Here is a 23096-nt window from a genome sequence, read left to right as displayed (position 1 = left end):
CAAATGTGAAGTGATTCTCCTGCCTCAGCCTGAGTGCTGGGATTTCAGGCATGCTCTACCATATCTGCCTTGTAGCAGCTCATTTAATAATCTAATCTAGGGGAACTGACACCTATAAAGTATATCAGTAATATTATGATAGGTAGATTCTTAATCATTTCCTTTCCAACAAGGTCTAAAGTTCTCAATACTACAGCAGGCATCCATAACTTTCTTTTTTTAGTGGAGATAGGGGAAAGAACCTTCAGTTTATTATACCTGTGACTCTGGCAAATAGACCCAGAGAAAAATGGCCACAAATTTCTCATCATTTTTTTTTTAATGAGAAGGACCTAGAAGCAGGAACTCACAGAAGAATTTAAAACAAAAAGGATGCCTTTGAAAGATGAGACTAAAGCTGAGAAATAAGAGACACTGATACACTAGAGAGAAACTAGTTCTGTGAAGGCTCTGGAAATCAGGTCATGTTCTATTCAAGTTACAGAGAAAGGCTATTCAGAAAAGAGTGAGAGAGTTCTGGCTTATTCTTTGAGCCTGCAGAACCCTGTGTATAAAGTTAAAAAGATATATTTTGTATCAAAAGGCACTACCTCTGTATAAAAAGCAGGTGGAAAAATATATTTTTTAAAAAAATTTATGGGTAATGGGGCACAAGAGTCTAATAAACAACAAAATGGGGCACTGGGGCAGGTCAGGGATAGGGGCTGGCTTAGCATGCCCAGGGCTCTTGAATGGATTCCGAACACCACAAAAATTTAAAAAGTTTGAGGAAATAGGATGTAAGCCAGGTATGATGGTGTCCACCTGTAATCCCAGCATTCAGGAGGCTGAGGCAGAAGTACCATGAGTTCAAGACCAGCCTTCACTCCATAGTGAGACCTTGCCTCAAAAAACAAACAAAAATAAGATGCAAAAAATAGCTCTCCTTCGTTGATGCCAAGAGCTAAAAATCTATGATCTTTGGTCAGGTGCATGGCAGAGAATTTTGTTGATATGTCTGTCTAGATGGCAGCAGGATTCATTCATTCAGTATACAATCACTTAAAAGGGCTCTGCTATGTGCCCAGCATTTTTAGGAGATGAGTTAGAACAGTGAACAAAACACAGAATTTTTTGCCTTCCCGGACCTTATGAAGACAGACATGGATAAATAGTTAAATCCAGTGATGAAATATAAACAAAAATTAAGTGGGGACTGAGTTGCAGTTTTAAACAGAGTTATCAGAGAAAATGAGACCTAAGCAAGAAAGAAGGCCAGGACGTGAGTCAGTTGGATATCTGGCAGAAAAGCACCTGGTACGTCTTGGGTCAGACCACCCCACTACTGCTGCCTTTGCCCACCCTAGGTTGGGCAAAGTATTCCTTGGGGGTCTCCTGCTACCTGAAAGGAGCAACCCAGACAGGATTTGAGGGTTAGCACCCAGGTATACAAAGTGTGTGACTATCTCTCACATTGTTCACTTTGATCTACAGGATTTTTCAGAGCCTGGAGGTTCAAAAGAGGTGGCAGATGAGGAGAACAAGGAGCTTATCTCAGCTAACCCTCCTGAGGTACTACCATCTAAATCAGCAACATTGTTACCACCTCAGGTGTTTCTTGACTCACATGCAGTGCTAAAGGCTCTAGCAAAAAGTCACCCTTGGCTCGTTCTAGTCAGAGGCAGATTGTGAGATGTATGGAACCTGTGGACAATGAATAAGCATCCCGGAACAGATTCGATTGTTTAGCTCTATCCCCACCCCGATTCAGAGCCTTGAGCAAGTCAAGTATAGCGTCTTCCCATTTTTCTGCATTGAAAGTAGCAACTCAATGTTAGGGAAAATCCAAATTAATTTGTTTGACTTTGTAATGTGTGATTTAGCATGGATCCAGCAATAGAATGACTTCTGTTTGGCTCTGCTGAAGAATAGAACAAGTCTGCATCCTTGGAGTAATTTTATTGAAATGGAGATTATAGGCACCAAGTTTCTGTTTAACTTTTTGAGGAGCAGGCCAGTAATACCATCCTCCCTGGGAGGGAAGTACAGCACACAACCTCCTTTCCCCCAAGGCGATTAATACTGTTCCTCCCCTCCATGCTGTCTGATAGGATTGATGTGGTTATCAGCTAAGGAAACATGTTTCCTCTGTGGTACCAAGGAGCTAAAGCATCTTAGATCCATCCTGTCAGCGTCACCAATCCTTCTGAAACCATGTCCTCCAAGGTACTCTCATCTCCCTTGCAGACACATCCTAAATCACATTCTCAGCAGAAATATGGCTGTGTCACATGTTAAGTGGAAAAATAAAAATGTAGCTGAGGAAAAACCAGTTTGTGCTCAGCGTTGCAGAGAGAAGGAAGGTTTTGGTGATTTATTTAGAAGATAGTAATAGCTTTGAGCACATTCATAGCCTAGAAAGGAAGGAGAGAGTAAGAAGAAAGAAATTTTCCTTAAATCATGAAATTTCAAGTGATTGCCACAGTGCTTGGTAATTGGTTGTTTTTTGTTTTTCATTTTAGCAGGTTTTAACTAAAGTTACACAAAAGAATTTATTCCTGCATCTTTTCAATCATTTCTTCCTTGTATTTGCCCTTTTCCTTTCCTACCTAGCTTTCCATTCCAGGATCTTTTTGCGGTCTTTGTCCAGTTTTAGCCTGGTGGTAACCACCTTACTGGGGTGAATGCCCACGTGGACAGCTGTGCCATTTGCCTTCTCCCCCTGCACCTGTTCAATGTACTTCTTCCTGTAAACATGGATTACTTTGCCAATCTGCTGACATCTGTAGTGTCCTCACACAATCTGCACCTCATCATCCTTTCGGCTGGGCATAGATCGAACATTGTTTTTCTGTCTTAGCTATTTGGAAAGAGGGGAAGACATAATCTTCCTGTGAATGTGCGAAGGTGCATTAAAATGCCTTTTACGGTTCTTGGTTCTGTCCAAAGTCACAAAAGGATTGAACCTCATTTTGGCCACTGCAACTCCAGAGATGGCCACAAAAACAATTGGTTCTGTTTTTAAAAGATGCACTTCATAGAGTATAAACTAAATTTCAATTAAAAATATAAAAAAATTTAAAGCCCTGATAATGCTAAAGTCTTTTGCTGGCATAGCAGTTCCTTAACAGGGGTTTCTGCACCTTGGGTTCCATCTCGGGACCTGTAACTTTTCCCAAAGAGAACATCATGCCATTTTCCTCTCTAATCACTAAAGTGATTTAGGATCACTTGTGTGGGGGCGCTGCAGTGCATTCCTGAGGTTAGTCTAAGAATGGTACACAGTAGTTTGGAAACCACACACACAAACGTGTTACACACATCACATGGTGTCTGTTCATGAAAACAACTTGGAATCTAAAGACCTGTTTCTCTGTCCTAGCAAGTCATCTCACCCTTTGAATCTTGTTTGTTCCTTGTTTTGTGTGTTTTGTTTCCTTTTGTTTCTGAGACTGGGTCTGGATGTGTAGTTCAAGCTGGCCTTGAACTCACTACATAGCCCAAGCTGCCTCCTGAATGCAGGATTATAGGTGTGCACCACCATACCTGGCCATCCTTTGAATATTGATTTCTTCATTTTTAAAAGACCATGAAGGAAAGCCTTCCCTGATGCTTCAGGCTTTGTGAAACCTCCTTGCATGTTTACCCTTTGTATTGTACATGACCCTTTAAAAGTGTAAGGAACAGGCACCCTTCTCAATGGAGAGGCTGAAAAGGCTGCACCACCTCTCAATGGCAGAACTCTTCTCTTTTTAGGGCCACAGCGATCAGCTTCACGTTTCTGTAGTTCCAGGACAAAATGACATCATAACACCTGAGCCTCAAGAAGAGGTAAGGAGATGAGAAATACAGGGAACAGTGTGGGTATGAGACTGGGCACTGGGTGTAGACAAGGGTCTGGCTGCAAGCTGTGATCCTCACCATGGGCTTCAAATGCAAGGGAATCCACAGTGAGCAACAAACACCCTTTGGGCTAGGTCGGGGTAGAGAGCCAGAGGAACCAAGAATGAAATGGAGCTTCAGATGTCTCCCCCGCACCCCCTCCAGTACCGGGGATCGAACTCATGACTACGTGCTTGCAAGGCAGGCACTTATGCCGCTGAGCTAAGTCCCCAGCCTCCTTCGTGATGTCTTTGTTCCCATTTCCCAATTCTTGGCCTTACACTAACCCTGGTTCCCAAGTATTTAATGGTATCTGTGCTTTTGGTTTTTTTCTTTTCTTTTTATTTTGTGACAGGGTCTCACTGTATAGTTGGGATTGGCCTTGAACTCACTATATACCCCAGTATGTACTCTAGGCTGAAGTAGATCCTCTTACTTCAGCCTTCCGAGTCCGGGATTACAGGCATGCGCCACCATGCCCAGCTGTAGTTATTTTTAAAAGGAGTTCAGGTATACAAGAAGCATATAGGGCTGGGGGTTTAGCTCAGCGGCATAAGCACCTGCCTTGCAAGCAGGCAGCCGTGAGTTCCATCCCTGGTACCGATAAAAAAAAAATAAAAAAATAAAAAAAAAAAGAAGCATACAAAAGCATTACTTATTTATATCATATACATACTATACTTACACATTTAAAAGGTAGCAGAGCAGTTCAGAAGTATGAGACAGAATGGTGACATAAAATGACGTGAATTAGGCAAGTACAAAAATGCACTTTATAAAATAAATTTACTAAGGATTCACCAAAATAGTGATTCTAGACTTTTCCAACATCCAAGAAAAAGAGAAACACCAGATTCATGGTGCTTTTTTTTTTTTGTACTGGGGATTAAAATCATGACCTTGCCAGGCAGGTGCTTTACACCACTGAGCTAAATCCCTGGCCCATGGTGCCTATTCTCTAGGAGACAATAGCTATTGCTACTAAGAGAAGGAAGTTTGTCCTGTGACTCTTCATGAACAGAGGTAAATGATGTTAGCGAACAGTAAGTCTCTCCAACAATCTCAACACCCTGCTTCACACTGCCTCCCTGAGCAGAAGCCAGTAGCATTACATGGAATACATTGCAAGAGGAGAAAACTGAGGTTTTACTCTCAAGTAGCTGGTAGAAAGGCAGATCAGCATCTAATACAATTGCCTTTATTTTCCAGGTTTCCACAAATGAAGATGCACGATTCTGAAGAGAAACTGCCAAGGCCACCCCTACACACATTTCCTCAGAGAAGCTTCACAGCCAGAGGGGTTAGAGGGTTCAGAATCAGCATTCCCTCTGGGCTGCTCAGAGGGCAGGAATGCTAAGACTTGGCATTAATGGCAGCTGGGGAGCAGCCTTATGGGAGGGACAGAGGGAGGCTGGCTTGGAGACAGAACTGTTAGACTCAGGGAATATTTTAATTCAGGTTTTAGTATTATCAGAAAAGTGAGACTTTATGTAACAAGATGAGCTGTAATGACTATAAAAAGCAAAAGTTCCTATAAACACAAACACTTGTCCACAAAGATACAAAACCACACATACTCAGAAGATTGTGAACAAACATGCTTTTGACTTAGCCATTTATTTTGCAAGACTTAAATTCAAAAGAATATATTTTCAGGTTGTTAAATAAAGTATGGTTTTCACTATATCTGGATCACTGTTTTGACACAGGGTGTTGCTTTAACTCAGCACATTGTTTTCCACTTAGGTAAGATTATTGATTTTGCCCCAGGCTAAGAAAGCTTTAGTCATATCCCTCACACCCAGCTCGCTCTACCTGTTTGTCATAACTCTTTTATTGTGCTTTTCCTCAATCTAGATATGTTACTATATAAGTAAATACTGTGAGAAAGGGGTTATATTTTAGAGCAGTACTGTAGTCAAGTACTTGCTTAGATTAAGGGATCTGAGCAGGATAAACTCAGATTTTTTTCCTTTGGAGGTGGTTTCTGTTTTTCAGTACTAGGAACTGAAACCAGGGGGCAGAGACTCTGTCCTAGTGAACTATATCCCTGGCCTCCCTGTTTTTTGAACCAGGCTTCCACTAAATGGTTTAAACTGGCCTTAAACTTGTGATCTTCCTTGCTCAGCTGAGGATTTCAGTAGCTGGGTTATAAGTATGGGCCAGTATGCCCAGCTAAAGGTAAAATCTTTAAGAAAGCAGTGAGACTATTGAGCAGAGAGCAGAATGGACAAGATTTAATGATGGGTTAGAAGGCAACACTTGATCAACATTGAGATTCTAAGGCATTATTCTAGGTTCCTCTTGCAAGTAGCATCTGGTGTTATTTCCCCAAACAGTAACTACAGAAGGAAGTGCATTATGTGGGCCCTCTGGTTGCAAGCAACAAATCCACAAAACAGCAATAAAAACATGGGGCCTGGTGCTACACTCCTATAATCCCAGCACTTGGGAGGTTAAGGGAGGAGGGTCACTGTGAGTTCAAGGCCAGCTTGAATTATGTAGGGTGAACCTGTGTCAAAAAGTGAAAACAACAAAAACAAATGAATAAAGGATACGTGAGAAGGTATCTCACAGAACTGACAAAACCACCAAACTGCAGGAAGGTCAAGAACCAGCCTGAGGAGTCCAATTGGAAAGTGTGGACTGCTGCTCCGTTTAGCTGCCATTAGAAGACTTCAGTTTCCGCTGCTTCCTGCCACTCTGTTCTCCCCAGATCCAGAGTCCCTGGAGAAAGAATCTGACAGATTCACTTTGCATGATGTCCCCGTCCTATGGCTAGGGAAATGAAATGTGACAGAATGGGGTACAGGGTGTAACATTATATGTTGGTATCTGTACTGATAAGCAGTGATGAGAATGACAGATTATTTTTAAAAACCACAAGACAATTTTAAAAAATGATAGAAATGCTTATTATCCTGTGTTGTCTGAGGTACCTGAAATCGAACCCAGGGTTTTTGCACAGAACTATACCAGAGATTTCTCACTAAGTCACTAAGTTGCACCTCTTTGAGTTTTTGCTAAGTCACTGAATTGCATAGGGTGTGCTGCAAAATTTGTAATCTTCCTGGTTTAGCTTCTCAGAGCACTGGGATTACATGTGTGCACCACCCTGGCCTGCCAGAAATGGTCTTAGTTTTTATTAGGGTGATAGTGTAACAGGTAAGTACATGTGTCCAGGCTTATCAAATTATGTACTTTATGTGTCTTTATTATGCATCAGTTATGCTTGATTAAGCTAATAAAAACAAACTCCGGGTCCCTATAAGCACTTGATATAAGAAGTTTGAAGCCCTTGCAGGATTTTCCAGTAGATGTGTCTGTCAGGGAGCTGGAAATATGTACTTATATTTGGAGATCAGTTTTCCATTTTATTTTTATTAAGCATTACATAATACACTGCATTCTACATAATATACTGCATCCCCATCTAATAAGAGTAGATGATCATAACGGAGTTACCTTTTCATCTATCAAGAAAATGCTTCCTTAATGCCAGGGATGTGCCTGTCTCTTTCAGTCAGACCCACTGATAGGGATAATGGGCAATCCTTTTCCCCTCACGCGCGACAGCAAGCTTGTGAATGTACGCAAGGGCCACTTGCCTAGATAAGCAAGCTTGCATCAAGGGTGGCGAATCCAGGAAAAAACTCAAACAACATCTCAGCATAGTTATGTGGACCAATAACCTTAGGAGCCATTTTTTAAAAACCCAATCCTAAGGGCTGGGGATTTGGCTCAGTGACCTAAGCACCTGCCTGGCAAGCATAAGGTTGTGAGTCCAATCCCCAATACCAAAAATAAGTAAGTTAAAAATAAAAATAAAAATCTAATCCTAAAAAACTAGGATTAGAGGTCCTATGTGACCCAATTATTCCCCTTCGGATCCTGGAAGAATTAAAAACATCATACCACAGTGATGTATGTACACCCACATTTGTAGCAGCACAATTTGTAATAGCTAAATCTTGGAAACAACCCAAATGCCCATCAACTGAGTAATGGATTAAAAGCTGTGGACTTTTTATTCAATGGAGTACTTCTCAGCCATAAAGGATAAATTTAAGACTTATAGGTAAATGGATGCAACTTGCTACCACACTAAGTGAAATAAATCAGACTCACATGTGTAAACATTGTCTCCTTGGTATGAGAAATTGAAAGAGTAAATATTGTGAAATGGGAAGAAATTGTTCAAAAGGAAAGAAGAACTAGGATGGGGAGAAGAGAAGGAAAGGAAAGGAAAAGGAAAAAAAATATATATACATGTATGTATAATACAGTTATACTACTAGTTTCTCTTAGTTCATTGAAAAGAAAGGTTTGTACTATATCTTTTGGAGAATTTTTTATGCCCATATCTTGTACTCTGAGTAACTACTTTGAAGATAACAATACACAGTGTATTCACTATTGTTATTATTTTGTTTTGAAGTTTTTTCCTATAAAATAGTTAAAATCTAATCCTGTTATTACTCTTCCAGCTGTGCTGACACATGCCTCAAACCCAGTATATTACAGCTTTACCTCTCCTCAAGAAGGAAAGGTTTAGTTAAGCTCATGGTTTTAGATTCAGTCTATGGTTTCGGCCTCCAAGGCAGAAACATCATAGCAGTGGGGCAAAGATGCTTAGCTCATGGTGGCCAAGCAGCAGATCAAAGGTAAATACCACAGAAGGTGCCAAGGATCATATAATATACTCAAGGTCAACCTCCTTCATGACTCACCTAGACACACCCAAATGTGTGTTTTACTAATCCCCTAGGCAGCTCCCAAGCCAATCAAGTTAACATAATGAAGTTTAACCACCATATCCAGCTACTTGGTAGGCTAAGACAGGAGGACTGCAAGTTTGAGACCAGCCTGGGCAACTTAGCAAGACCCTGACTCAAAAATCACTTTTAAAGGGCTCAAGCTGTAGTGATGATAGTGTGCTTATTAAGCTTGTGTGAGGCCCTGGTTTTAATCCCCAGCACTGGGTGTTGGGTGGGGGAGTAACCATTCAGAGATATGCTTTATAGAGACTACTGAGGAGGAGACTGCACACACTTCTAGGAGAGTTTTTCAAAATATGAAAATTCTGCCTAGTTTTAATGCCTCTCCTAGAAAGCATCTCTTCCTGAATAGAAAAATCAGAAAAAAGGTCTTATAAATAAAGAAGAGGGGCTGGAAGAGGGCGGGAAGCAACAGCAAGATATACCATGTACAACTACAAATACCCTATGATGAATGTACCAATAAAATAAAAAGATTTTTAGAAAGAAAGAAGGCATTCCCCTCCCTTAACACTCAGAATCTGCTAGGAATGTGTTCTGGAGAGTACTAGAAAGGTATGGGAAATGCTGAGAACACAGGCCTCTCACTGTGTAAGGTCTTCCATGATCTTCATGGTGAGCCCTTCACAGGGCAAAACACAGTTCAAGCTGGGACTTTCCAAACTCCTACTGCTCCAGAAAAGAGGTTCTCTTCGGGGAACATACTGGAGACTTGTAGGGATTTACAGTCTGGAAGGGGAGGGTAAACTGTTACCCTGATTTACAAAATGTTAAAGTTGTCTAAGGGGAAAGCCTGGGGCCTAGAAGACTACCACCTGGCAGCAACATAAGATGGAGTTGAAAGCTAATAAAATTAGGTAGAACAGTATACCTGTCTCCTGGTTGAGGTCCCTGGAGGTCTATTAAAGGATGGCTGCTCCAGTTTCTGAGGCTCAGCAGTTAATCCTTGGAGAGCACTGAAAGACTACCACATGGGGCTGCTGTCATCATCCATCCCTATCGGCTTTATATAGCATGAATCACAAATGCGCCATCCTGTCCCTGCCCTCCAGGGACAAATGATATTGACAGCCTAGGCAAGACAGAGAACTCTACAAACATGATTTATCCAGGGTAAACAGGTTGCACCCTTCTTGGTTGGACTGGCAGTTTCCCAACACAGAAAGTGAGCTACTTTCTCATCAATAGTGCTTCGCCTTTAAAAAAATCTATAAATATGGGCTGGGTGTTTGGCTCAGTGGTGTAAGTGCCTGCTTGGCAAATGCAAAGTCTTGAGTTCGATCCCCTGTACCCAAAAAAAAAAAAAAAAAAAAAAATCTATAAAGTGAATTCAATCAACTTTTTTCATCCTCTGGTTTTTATCAACACCTTAGAAATAAAAGCAATTTATTCTTGTTTTAGTCAAGAGTTTTTGCCCCCTCACTTTATAAGACTTTTTTAGTTGCTATTCCCAGATGCACACCCACAATCTGTCTAATCATTTGTATAAACATTAATTCCTCAACCTACAGAACTCAGGGGTAAGAAGCACAGAAGAGTATATACCACCGGGATGGAAAGTAGAATAACCACAAGAGATCCAACTCTGGGCAGCCAAGAGAATAATAGCTAACATTTATGGTGTACTTACTATGTGCCAGGTAAGGTTCTACTGCTTTCTATTAACGCATTCCATTCCCATAGTAATGCTATGGCAGGAGACGGGTATTGCCCTAGGAAAGTGAAAGAAACAAGTAATTTGTCCAGCCTGGGAGTGGTGTTGCCTGTAGTCACCTTGGGAGGCTGAGCTAGAAGAATGGAAAGTTCAAGCCTGGCCTAAGCAATTTAGTAAAACCCTGTCTCAAAATAAAGGGTTGGGGATGTAGCTTAGTGAGAAGACTCTGGTTCAATTCCCAATACTGAAAAACAAAACAAAAACTTGTCAAATTTACAAAGCAGAAACCATTCCAGAGGCACTATTACATCCTCTTGGTCACTGAATTCCCACGGATTAATTTGGGAACACTTCCAGCCACGAAGAAGTGAGTCAAAGCTAAAAGTACGGCTAAAAGTACGTAGCTAAAGTACGGCTGTGATCAATATTTAAATTACAATGATCAATTATTTAAATTACAATGCTTACCTTGCTCTAGAACAGTCGTTATGAAGTGGCTTTACAGGCATTGTCACTTTTAGTCCCCATTTTAGAGATGAGGAAACATAAGTTAGAGGTGTTAAATCATTTGCCCAAAGTTAGCAAGTTAACAAGCGGTGGGTCCGGGACTGTTTGAATCCAAAGTCCACGACACACAACACTCGGAACCTTCACACTAGGCTGCCTCAAAGGAAGAACCTGGAAGACCCAGGCAGGGCCTGGCGCCTCTCTCCCCGCTCCTGGTGCGCCTCCAAAATTCGCTTCGGAACCTCAGACCCACGTGCGTAAATGAGCTGCAAACCTCAGGTCTATGTAACTTTCCACATTCGCAGCAAATTCAAATTACTGCAACCCGGAGAGGTCCGACAGCACTGTGGGTGCCCTCTGCAGCCTCTGGGCGAGGAGGAAGCGGCTCCGGATGGAGTGCGCGGTGACAGCTGGCGAAGGGAAGGCAGCCTTTCCTCCCGGGGGAGCGCGGGGATCTGCGAGGGCGACTGCTCGGCTCTTTCCTGTCCCACCCGGGCGGCCTGGCCCCCACCCCGCCGGCCCGGCTGCGCGCGTCCCCGCGGTGCCCGCCCCCATCGAGTTCAAAGGGACGCGCGGAGCTGCGTGGGCCCTGCCCCGTCGCACGGCGGACTAGAAAGGTGAGCGCGGAGGAGGGGACCTGGGCAGGGCGGACCGGGCGCCCACACGCAGCAGCAGCAGCAGCAACAGCAGCAGCAGCAGCAGCCACTTGGCGGGGTAAGAACGGAAAGCGAGCGCGGCGGACTCGGCGTCCCGGGGCCCACGGTGCGTGAGCGGCAAGCGCGGGCGGTCGGGGCCGGGCACCGAGAGCCCGGGCCGGAGCGGCAGCCCGCCGCGTGCGCGCACCGTCCTCGACGTCCGCGGGTCCGTCAGGGCCCCGAGGCGGCCGAGGCTCAGGCTGGGACCGGTGCGGCTGGGAGGCCGGGTGTGGACGGCGCCGGGACAAGGCAGGGAGGGCGAGGGAGAGCCGGGGGCCGGAGACGGGCCGGACGGCGGCTGTAGCCCGGCGCCGAGTTTCTCTGCCTTCCGTCCCACCCCGCGTGGGGCCGACCTGCCCGGCGCTCTCCTGACACCTAGCGGATGGCTCCGCCCGAGCGCTCGGCCGCGGAAGCCCAGGTGCCTGTTACCACACTTGGGCGAAAACAGGGGCTGCTGCCCACCTGTGCCTTTTTTGGCCTTGAGGTCTCTTGGGTAAATGTGATCGCCCCGTGCAAGGGTCGCACGGGTGATACGCGGTCTCCAGTTGCCCTCGGGGAGAGGCTACCCAGAGCACGAGAGGATCCTCAGGGAGACCCGAAGAGAAGGGTTAAAGGGGAAGCGGGAAAGGGACTCAGGGGAACCCAGGAACCCACCCGCCTCATTCCTGTGTGCTTCTTCCTCCAGATCTGCCCCTCTAACAAGGGTCTCCAGCCCTGGCCGCCATGGCCGGCCTTCCGACCACGCCTTCTCCTGGAGGTAGGTAAAGGCCCCTAATCCAGTGGACCCCAACCAGACCTGAAATTCCTTGAGGCCTCAGCTCTCCCCCCTCGCCTTGGCTGCTGCACTAAGGGAGAAGCCCCGGGCGTGAGCAGCAGACGTGTGTGTCCTTTAATGCGCCTACATTCTCAAGTGCGGTGGACCAGGCCGGTTCCGGCACCGCCAGTTAAAGCTTTGTAACCTTGGCTTATAAAGTTTTTTTGTAAGGGAACCGCTTTACATGCTGCCCTCTAATAATTAACAGCTGAGGCAAAGAGATTGGCAATAACTCCACAGTTAAATGTGGAAAAGGAATCTTCCAAAGATAACAGGGAAGTGAAAGAATAGCAAGGCCAGGCAGGATGGTGGGGCAGGCAGGTAGTCCCAGGTGCTTTAGAGGCTGAGGGTCACTTGAGCTTGGATAATAAATCCCTGTGGGGTGGGGGTGGGGCAGCAAAACATGCTAAGTTAGTACTGTCTAGCCTCTGATTTTTTTCCTACCTTGTAAAATAGGAAAATGGCCCCTATCTTATAAGGCTGAACAAGGACTGAACAAAATAATCCATATTAAAACATCTATAACAATGCCTGTAGCTTCTAGAAAGCACTAGTAACACTTGTTATTACTATTTATTAGAAACCCCACCTTTCCCTGGAAAGGGATTCTGCTTTGTAATTCCACGTCTCTAATGATACCGAGCCCCATTTTCTGAAAGTATGTGGGGTCAAGGATCTACCTCATCTCACCTTTCATTTCATAATCTGGGCAGACTCATCAGATATTTACATAGTATTTCAGCATGTGTTGATTGGGTAAGGGAGGAACAAATCCTTGGTGGGTCTGTATGCCTTTGTTTTCATATACACAGTCTCATTTATCAGAACCAAAATTTCTGCTTTTATTGATATGGAAGCAGGTGTGTGACAATCCCAGGGAAAGTCTTAGCATCTCCTGTGATTGGTGATGCATATAATTCAAATTCTTCTTTGGCAAGAAGACATAGGAAAAAGGAGAAATGGGCAGAAGTCTAAATCAGTCCACAAAGGCGTCCCAAGTACAGAAGGAATCTGAGAATTCTGGGAAGATGGGTAAAGTTTTCACAGACAAGGAGGGGACACAACAGAAAGTTTGGATGAGACGTGCCAAGTGCAAAGCTGTAGAGACTGGGTTTACCTTGGAGGATGTTCAGGAGAAGGGGAAGCATTTCCAAAACAAACTTCCCCACAGGGAAAAAGAGGGGAAACTTGGGCAGCGGGCTCAGGGGTTAGGAAACTATTTACCTTTTTTCTTTTTTAAGAATCTGTGGTAAAATACTCATACTACAAGTATTAGCCTTGGAACTTTTTTTGGTATATATTTCAGTGGTATTGAGTTCATTCACATTTTTGTACTGTACAATCATCACCACCATCCATCTCCAGAACTGTTTTATTTTCCCAAATTGAAACTGCATACTCATTAGGCGTTAACTCCTTATTCCGTTCTCCTTGGGCCCCTAGAAACCACCACTCTACTTTCTCTCTCTATGAACTTGACTATTCCATGTACCTTATATGAATAGAATAATATCATATTCTTCTGGGTCAGGTTTATTTCACTTAGTATAATACTGTCAAAGCTCATCTATGCTGTAGCATAGGTTAGAGAATTTCTTTCCCTTCTAATTTGGCATAATAGTCCATTGTGTATTTATGCTACAGTTTGTTTATCCATCTGTTGATCAGCATTTGGGTCATGTCCACATTTTGGCTATTGTAAATAAGACTGCTGTGAACATTGGTCTACAAATACCTGTTCAAGTATCTGGTTTTGATTCCTTTGGCCATTTATCCAGGAGTGGAATTACTGTATTATGTGGTAATTTCTATGTTTAAATTATTTTTGAAGAACCACTGTACTGTTTGTTTTTCATAGCACCTGCACCTTGGACATTCCCACCACCAATAAGCAAATGTTCTAATTTCTTCAACCCTTGCCAGCACTTATTATTCTTTGGGTTTTGTTTTGTTTTTTAGTAGTAACCACCCTAATGGGTATGAAGTGGTATCTCATTGTCGTTTTAACTTGCATTTTCCTAATGACCAGTGATATTGAGCACCTGGATGTCTTTGGAGAAGTGTCCAGGTCCTTGCCCATTTTCCACTTGGGTTGTTATTGAGAGCCCTTCCTGGTCCTAGTCACTGTCCAGGAAGTTTATATTTGTAATCCCATGGAAAGTTATTGGAATTCTAGTGAGTTAATTCCAATCTGCCACTTCTAGTGCAATTCATGGCAAGAAAAAAGACACTAAGGCATATTTGTAGTTGTGGGAGCCAAGGCGGTTCTAAATCCAGGTAGGGTGATGGCTAACCAGAACAAAAGCCTTTACCCCTGGCTGAACCTGGGTTAATTTATGAAGAGGGGAGTGTTTCAGAGATGAGTGACTTTGAGAATGATGGGAAGTATGTGAGTGCTGTGAACTGGATTAGGTTGGAGTCCTGCAGTCAACCTCTGCAATATGCAGAGATGATATGCAGAAAGACTGATCTGTGTAACACAGTTGAAAGTAGTATCTAACGTTTTGGGGTCGGTGCTTTAGCTCTGATGTGTAATCTTTGATGCCCTTGGAAGTCATAGCCTTATCTCAAGGCTCAGTCCCAGCTGACAGGGTCAGTTAGCAGGGATCATGGCTCTTCCTCCCACCCAGCTCACACCTGCTTTTTGGGAGCTACAGAGCTAGGCAGCACTGACTTGTCACCTTGCTTCAAGGCTACACATCAGCATGTTGGCTAGACCCATTTGCATTGCTTAATGCCAGTTGAAGAGATAAGAAAAAGTCCTAGCCATCTCTGTACTATCAATACATAGAAATGGGGCCAGATTTAGCCAAGATGGAGATGATAATTCTTCTTTTGGGGAAAGTCATCCAAGTAGTCCTCCAGAAGTGGTTATGTCATTGTTGCTGTTGAGTTGTATATTTACATTCTTGATCCAATAAGTGAAATGCATAAAAAAAGAGAAACCCATAGAGTGGTATTAAGGGTGTATCATATAGTCCCCTGCCCATTGGGTTCCAGCAAATGTGAGTTTAGGGACAAGAGTGGAGAAAAGAATAGCAATGACACAGAGAAGAGAGCTGTTTCTTTGAATAATGCAATCATTGAGAGTCCAGCTCTTTACTCCATGCCGTCTTGCACTTGCTTCCCCCAGCTTCTTCCTGTGTCCTCTTCCTATCCCTTTTCCTCAGTTGGTAGACATTTCCTTAAGGAGAGATCTTTCAGGAATATTGAACATGAGAGCTGCATTATGACTTTCCTAGGCACTGCCCATCCCACCAACTAAAGCCCATCTCTTACCAGCTAATAATCATACTAACTACTTTCCAGGTCGTCTCATCATGTACTAGAAGCTTAGCATTTTTTATCCTACTTAGTCCTTACCACAATCCTTTATAAAAGTTTTAGTCTCATTTTACTGAAGCAAAAGCTGAGGTTTAGGAAATTAAGAAATTTTCTCTAATTAAAAGAATTTCCCACTGGGCATGGTGGTGCATGCCTGTACAGTAATTCCAGCACTGGGAGGCTGAGGCAGGAGGGTTGCTGTAAATTCGAGATCATCCTGGGCTATATAACCAAACTGTGTCTCAGAAAAACACAAGATTTTCCCAGGATACTGTAGCTAATCATGGCAGAGGCAGAGTTTTGTGCCAAGTCTGATTTATTCCCAAACCTGTGTTTTTCCAGTCATGGTCTACTGTTTCCAAGGTCTCACTGTACCCCACTGACCAGGGCGGCACACGTGAAAGGGAAAGGGAAAGGAGCAGAATTTTAGGCAGGTTCCCACAGAACACAGATCCGGAGGCACCGCCCTTTGCTGGGAAGGTTTAGAGCAAATAAGTAGGTTGGCAGCCTCCAGTGGCAACAGATCTGATGCCGTGGTGATAAGGGATGTAGCCCCACCTGGGGAAAAGGGCCACAAAGAAACCAACCAGTAGTATCTAGGTCAACAAAAAGGATAAGAGAGCAGAATAAATTGTGAAGGTCATTTGCTGTCAGTTAGGATTTGGGTGGAACCTTAAATCTTGTGGTCCTCTGCGTTGGCCTCCCACCCACAATAAAAAGGATGTAGTCTTTCCAGACTTGAGGAGGGAAGATAGAGGATAATAGTATTTCCTTGTTGGAACAAGATGACCACAAAGAACAAAGGTAGGAGTGGGTGATACAGGGGAAAGCTATAGTCCTTTCTGTGCTTACCTTAATCTTTTCTTTTAGGTCTTAGGGGTCAAACCCATAGCCTTGCACATGCTAAGTGTGCGTTGTACTACTGAACTATACCCCTAGCTCTTTGCCTTCCCTTTCATGCCAGGCTTCCTGAACTGAGCTTACTTTAGTGGTGGTATCAGCTTTTTCATTTATAAAGTAATGTGTGGCATTGGATATGGTGGCACATACCTGTATTCTCAACATGTAGAAGGCTAAAGCAGGAGGATTGCCATGAGTTCAGAGCCACTCTGGGCTACATAATGAGTGCAAGGCCAGTCTGAACTGCATAGTGAGACTGTCTCAAAGAAAGAAAAAAAAAAGTAACGAATGCCTCTTAGGGACTAGCTTTTAGGGAATGGACCTTTTTTATGTACATATAGACACAAATGCCCACTTAAGGTTATAACCTTATAAGATATAACCCTATAATACATATTGTAGCTATTTGCTTTTTTTCATGAAACAGTATCCATAAATATGTCCCAGTGTTACTGCAAAGCTACCACTTTCTTTTCCTGGTGGTGCGGGCTCTTGCTTAGTCTCTCAGGCTGGCCTCCACCTCCAGATCCTTCTGCCTCGGCCTCCATAGCTTTGCTTCAACTATTCATTCTGAGCTAGGATTTTTTCTCCCATGAACCTTGCGTCAGTTTTCCTTTTCCTTCCATTAAGGAGACGTCTATCTTCTCCCTCAAGTTTGTGTTTAGTCTTGTATAGATCTTCGCGAGGCCTATTAGAAGACAAAATTCAAATTGTAAGCCTGCCCTACATTTTCTGTCTAGGGTGTACCTTGTAAGCTTTCCTTTCCTAACCTGTTTGCCTGCTCACCTCAGATTTGTGACCCTCAGATGAGCTCAGCAGCCCAGGAGTGCTGCAAAGTAGGGTACATTGTGGTGCTATTACCAGAGTCCATATTTGTATCGATGGTGCCTCATATAACAGCAGGTTTTCAGTTTTTATGATTATAAAACAATTCCTTTTCATGATAAGAAATTTGAAAGATAAAAGAAAGCATATAGAAGAAAATAAAAATCATTTCAAACACCACAATCTAGTGGTAAGTGTTGCTACTTTGGAATATATAGCCCTCTTGGTTCCCCCATAAATCTTTTATACATGTGTGTTGTTGCTATTGTTGTTGTAGTTGTCTTAGACTCTACATAAAGTCTCCCTGTGTAGTCCAGCTAGCCTTCAGTTCACTATGTAGCCCAGACTGGCCTCAAATTTGCAGGTAATCCCCTGATCCTTCCACTTCAGCCTCTCAAGTGCTAGGACTACAGGCATGCAGCCCTGTGCCCCACTGTGTTTTTGTTGTTGTTTTTGGTTTTTTGATTTGTTGTTTTCGAGACAGGGTCTTGCTATGTAGTTCAAGCTGGCCTTGAACTCACTAGCATAGGCTTACCTCAAACTTGTGGTGATCCTCCTGCTTCAGCCTCCCAAGTGCTGGGACTAGAGTCCTGCACCACCATGTCCAGCTTGTTTTTTGAGACAGGATCTCACTATGTAATTCAACCTGGCCTTTAACTCACTATGTAGGCCATGCGTGGCCTTGAGGTCAAAGTGATTCTCCTGCCACAGCCTCCCAAATTGCTGAGATTACAGGTGTGGGTAACCATGTACAGTATTTATTATATATTCTGCTGCTAAGCTATGGCTTTAACAGTCTTTATTTGTGAATAGTTTGTTTCCTGGACCTCAGAGCAAGGAATTTGTTCTCATCATGTTCCAGTGGACCCATTTCTCTAGTCATTTGAAATTTGTGTCTGCTAATGAGTTTACTAGTTGCCCCTCTAGCTTTTAATTCTTAACAAATTGTGGAGGGCACTAAGCCTTCCACACTAAGTCCATGTGGAAAGCACCAATAAACTGGACTATACATATACACAAAGAATCTGGTATCCAATACTGAGAGGAAAAAACTATTATCACTATTATAGGGAAATTTTGTATTTTTTTTTTGTATTAGACTCTCTGACACTTGTTTTGTGGTTTAATAGTACTATCTAGAATTACAAAGTTCTTAATTTGGCCCTGGCATTGTTTGACATAACCAAATCAGTTTAAAAACAAAGTCAAATTTCAGTGGAAGAACCTCTCTAGACTGGCATAACTCCATTCTTTGACAGCCAGTTTTTACTGCCCCAATTAGCTGTGTCTTCGTCTTCCCCAAAGATATTATAAACAGTCTTACCAGATTTCTTTGACTCTTCATGCAGCATCTTCAGCCTCTCTTGAACCTAACCAGCTCTGGTCCTCACTCCTCCCTGACCCCACTGGAGGGGAAACCCAGGGCCTTTCTTGCAAGTGCTAGGTGAAGGTTCTACCCCTGAGCTACATCTTCAACCCATATCCCGTTTTCCTGAGCAAATCAAAGCTCCCTGAAGAGAACTGCCAAAGGCTCCTACATCCCCATCTCCCTACTGCCTGCACCTCTGTCCACGTTCTCTGCTTTTCCTGTTGTTAGAGTAAATGGACTCTGTCCTTCTGTCTGCAGCCTCTATTTATGAATGAGATCCATCTCTTCAAGGACGTGGTTCTGACCTCATTCTCTGATGCTGTATCATTTTTCTCTCTCATGAGTCCCTCCTCTACATGCATAACATTTCTCCCACCTGAAAACAAAAAAGTCAGACTGCCTTCCGTCTCAAGCACATTCCCATTTCTCTGCTAACCTTTACAGAAAAACTTGTAGGAATTTATTTATATTGGGCCTCTAGTTCCCTTCCCATCTCTTTCTTGAATCCACCCCAAACCAAAGTTTTGTTTTCAGCACCTCACTAGAACTTCTCTTGTGTAGGTCATTTGTGATTTCTGTGTGTTGAAATCCAGGAAATAGTCTTTATACTCTATCTGGTTTGCTGCTCCTTGGGCTCACTCCACGGCCGCCTTTTATGTATCTGCTCTTATTCTCCAGGTAGTTTTAAATATGCTGGAGTTTCACTTTTTTTTAATCACTAGTCACATCTCTTCCCAAAATTTTGATCTACACATCTGCACTTTGATATCTCATAAGTAATGAGGTCCCTTCTAGAGAAATCTGTTCTTCCTGCAAACTTTCTCATCTTAGATAACAATCAGCCTCCTTTGCCTCCCATTACTCAGGCCCACAAATTTGGAATCAACCCTAGACTCCACCCCACAACCAGTTCCGTCAGTCCTGACTTCAAACTAAATTCAGATTCTTGTCACTGTCTCATTGGGCTGCTGTTAGACCCAAATAGAGCTTCCATGCAAGTCATAAAAAGTTGCCCCCTTTGGTTGTATTTGCAGGTACAAGCTGCTTCTACCCTTCCCTCAGCCTTTGGTACCACAGTGTGTGTGCAGGAGCAAGGCATGGGAGATTCCCTTTAATCTAACTCTGTTTCAGTGACGTGTTGCTTTATAACAACCCACCCCAAAACTTGGTGGCTTAAAACAAAAATTTGACTGGAAGTGGGGGGGTGCTCAGTGTGAGCATTAGTCTCATATGCATAAGACTGTGGGTACAACTGGGGATATAGCTCAGCAGACAAGCGCCTGCCTAGCAAAGTGCAGGGTCCTGAGTTTGATTCCCTGGGTGCAATCCCTAGCACTGCAAAAACAAAACAGAAATCCCATTGAATATCTCTGACAGTTCTGTAGGTTGGCAGCATTTCCCTGGGGCTTTACCTGTGCTACCCTCAGAGCTGCAATCTGTTGAAGGTCTCAGTGGCCCCCCATCTGGCTGACAGTGCTGGATATGAGCTGAATCAGGTGCTCAGGATTTGGTAGTCTCCAGTTTCAAAAGTATGACCTTTGGAATTGCAGGCCCCACCTCAGACCTCCTGACCCATAGTCTGCTTTTTAACAAGATCCCTAGAAGATTGTCATGCGCAGCAAAGTGCAAGCATTGATTTCAAATACAAATCTAATCAATTTCTGCTGAGAAACCTGTGTAATCTTCCCATTTCACTCATCAACAAAGCCAAAATTCTTGCTGTGGCCTACAGGACCCATGTTCTATGTCTTCCCTAACTTAATCTCCTTTTCTCCTCCTTCATCCTCCACCTGAGCCCCATGCTGTGCCTCACTTTGAAGTTGCTGTCCCCTCTGCCTGGAGTGTTCTTCTGGCAGGTCTTTGCTTGGCTGTCCCCATTGCCTTCTGTAGGTCTTTAATCAAGCCTTCTCCTCTGTAAAGCTTTTGCAGATCTTACTTAAAATTGCAACCCCCTTCACATCCCATTTCCTTACCTCTTTCCTGTTGTTTTTATACATCTAATATAATGTTTTGCTTATTTTGTGTATTTTCTGACTCTTCCCTCTGTGAATTTAATTGTTTGGAGAGGATTTTTTTGTCTTTTAATTGTCTGAAAGACTGCTCACTTCACCTTTTGTTTTTTGGGGTTTTGTTTTGTTTTGTTTTTCTGAGAAAGGGTCTGGATAAGTCTCTAAATTGTCCAGGCTAGGCTGGAACATTCAATTCTTCTGCCTTAGCCTGCTGGGATTACACTATGCTTGGCTCACTTTTTACTTATTGTATTGCACACTGTCTTTAGTGTTACAAGGTTTGGGGGTCTGGGAATCTGCTGCTGGAGGTAGTTTCTAAGTTCTTTCTGTCCTAAGCAAAGAATTGGCCAGCATAAGCACAAACAATAGCAAATTTTTATTAAAGGTAGGAAAAAGGCTTTGCAGTGAGTTAGCAAGTAAAAGTAGGAAAAGAAGTATACCCTATAGTGTAAGAGTGCCCAGCATGCAAGAGAACACAGTGGCAAAAACAGGGTGTGGACTGTCCTTTTTGTGCCTCACCCACTCCTCAGAGTGACATCAGGTCTAGGTTAGCCAATCAAAAACCTGCTTGAGTCCTCCCAAGAAGTCCACGTGCAGGGCTTCAGGGAGTGCTGTATGCACGTGTTACGAGATCTTGTCACGCCTCCTTTCCCAGCCAATTTTAGGCATGCCCTTTCCTTCCTATCTTATTTCCCCTGAGAGACATAAATCCCATTAATTCTTTGTGGACTGCTGAGAGAGTTGACTTCTCTGTCATCTATTACTTATTGTTTCTGGAAGGGGCTGTGGACCCTGCCTCCTTGTGTGCTTTCGACCTGTCTTTGGGTCCTGTGGCTCACTGGCTGGGTTGAAGAGAAAAACTTACAAGACAGTGAGAAAAGAATTATTGGTCATGGAGCTGTCTGTTTGATGGGGAAAAGAAAGTAACTTTACTATTATATTGGGGATGTACGGCCCAGATATGAGGAGCAAGGGGCCAGGTATATAGTTCAGTGGCACGGAGCCTGCCTGTCAAGCTCAAGGTCCTGAGTTCGATACCTTGTACAAAAAAAAAATGCTCAACTATGAGGAGCAGGACAGATTTTCATGTTTCCTGTGGAGGACAAGGCATGGCAAACAGGAAGTTAAGCTCACTATGAGAGCCATAACTTTAACAAGATCACCCACATAATTGCTCTAAAAACCAGAGCCTCAATACAGGTGCCAATTTAAGCTGTGGTGAATGAGAGTCAGCAGTGTCTCTACTTATCTGCAATATTGCTTTCTGAAGAGGAGCCTTAGGTCTTCCAGAGGGTCTCAGGAAGAGCTTTCTCCTACGTCCTGTGAAAATGCTAGAGACCATTTCCCATGCAGGAGCTTTATAACTTCACTGCATCCCTTGAGAAAGGAGTGGAGGGGCTGGGGATTTAGCTCAGGGGCGTAAGCTCCTGCCTTGCAAGCAGGTAGTTGCGAGTTCGATCCCGGTACGGATAAAAAAGAAAAAGACCAAAAAAAAAAAAAAAAAAAAAAAAAAAAAGAAGAGAGAGAGAGAGAGAGAGAGAAAGAGAGAGAGAGAGAGAGAGAGAGAGAGAGAGAGAAAGGAGTGGAATAGAATGGTTCCTGAGGAGCTGGGAATAAGGCTGGGGTCTTGAGAGGCTATAGAAGAGCTGCCCTTCTTGTGTTGTGTTGTGTTGTGTTTTGTTTTGTTTTGTGTTTGAGACAGGGTTTTACTGTGTAGTTTATACTGCCTTGAACTCACTGTGTAGCTCAGGCTGCTAATTCACAATGATCTCCTGCCTCAGTCTCCCAAGTGCTGGGACTACAGACGTGCACCACCATGCCCAGCCTCAAGGCTACCTTTCTTGCCTCCCTATCAGCTTTTTGATTTTCCAGGGAGAGTTTGGACATGTCTCTATGGAATCCCTAGCAGTAAATAACAGCAACAGATTTGTAGAATTTCCTACTTGTGCTTTATAAATGATTACTTATTAGTTAGCAAGCCCCATTTTTTCCAGATTGCTGCATGGTCATCTAGCACCACAAAAGTATATTTGGAGTCTGTATAAACAAATAGATAACCTTCCTCCAGATCCCAATTGTTGAACGCAGAAAAGGCCATGTCCCCAGACACGTGGGAATCTGAGGACAGGATCATCAAAGATATTTTTCTCTTCATCGGGGGCTGCTCTAAATACCAGACTTTCTGGGATTTTCCTGAGATAAAGTAGCACAAAAGCCTGAGCATACGGGATTTCACTCCACCTTCTGTATTTTAAGCAGAAATGAATTAACTGAAAAATAGTCTCATAATTTAAACTGCCATCCTGTACCCATCTCTCATCATTTCCTAGTTCATATTGAACCCAAACCATATTACAATA

General features: G+C 43.4%; 2 protein-coding genes and 1 pseudogene across 8 annotated transcripts in view; 2 read left to right on the top strand and 1 right to left on the bottom strand.

Moving 5' to 3' along the window:
- Positions 1–5545, top strand: part of Bin2 (bridging integrator 2) — a 38902-nt gene extending 33357 nt beyond the window's left edge. For 2 of the 3 annotated variants that reach the window (XM_063254778.1, XM_063254776.1), the window contains 3 exons: positions 1474–1551; positions 3736–3810; positions 5071–5545. In XM_063254778.1, coding sequence (XP_063110848.1) covers positions 1474–1551; positions 3736–3810; positions 5071–5100 — 183 coding nt within the window. In that variant the 3' untranslated portion in view covers positions 5101–5545. The remainder of the gene's footprint in view (positions 1–1473; positions 1552–3735; positions 3811–5070) is intronic. The other variant, XM_063254777.1, reaches the window with a different exon arrangement.
- On the bottom strand, positions 1920–5075 carry LOC106029001 (ribosomal protein uL24-like; annotated as a pseudogene).
- A 5737-nt stretch (positions 5546–11282) lies between the features above and the next one.
- Smagp (small cell adhesion glycoprotein) overlaps positions 11283–23096 on the top strand; it is a 32247-nt gene continuing 20433 nt past the window's right edge. For 2 of the 5 annotated variants that reach the window (XM_003476048.5, XM_063254779.1), the window contains exons 1-2: positions 11371–11514; positions 12181–12252. In XM_003476048.5, the coding sequence (XP_003476096.1) occupies positions 12219–12252 (34 nt within the window). In that variant the 5' untranslated portion in view covers positions 11371–11514; positions 12181–12218. Of the gene's footprint in view, positions 11563–11889; positions 11914–12180; positions 12253–23096 lie in introns of those variants that run through there. The other 3 variants (XM_063254780.1, XM_013159283.3, XM_013159284.3) reach the window with 3 other exon arrangements.

The sequence above is a fragment of the Cavia porcellus genome, unplaced genomic scaffold (genome assembly GCF_034190915.1).
Source record: "Cavia porcellus strain 051 isolate PalLab524CR breed Dunkin Hartley unplaced genomic scaffold, mCavPor4.1 scaffold_8, whole genome shotgun sequence".
NCBI lineage: Eukaryota > Metazoa > Chordata > Mammalia > Rodentia > Caviidae > Cavia > Cavia porcellus.
This window is presented reverse-complemented; position numbering and strand designations above follow the sequence as displayed.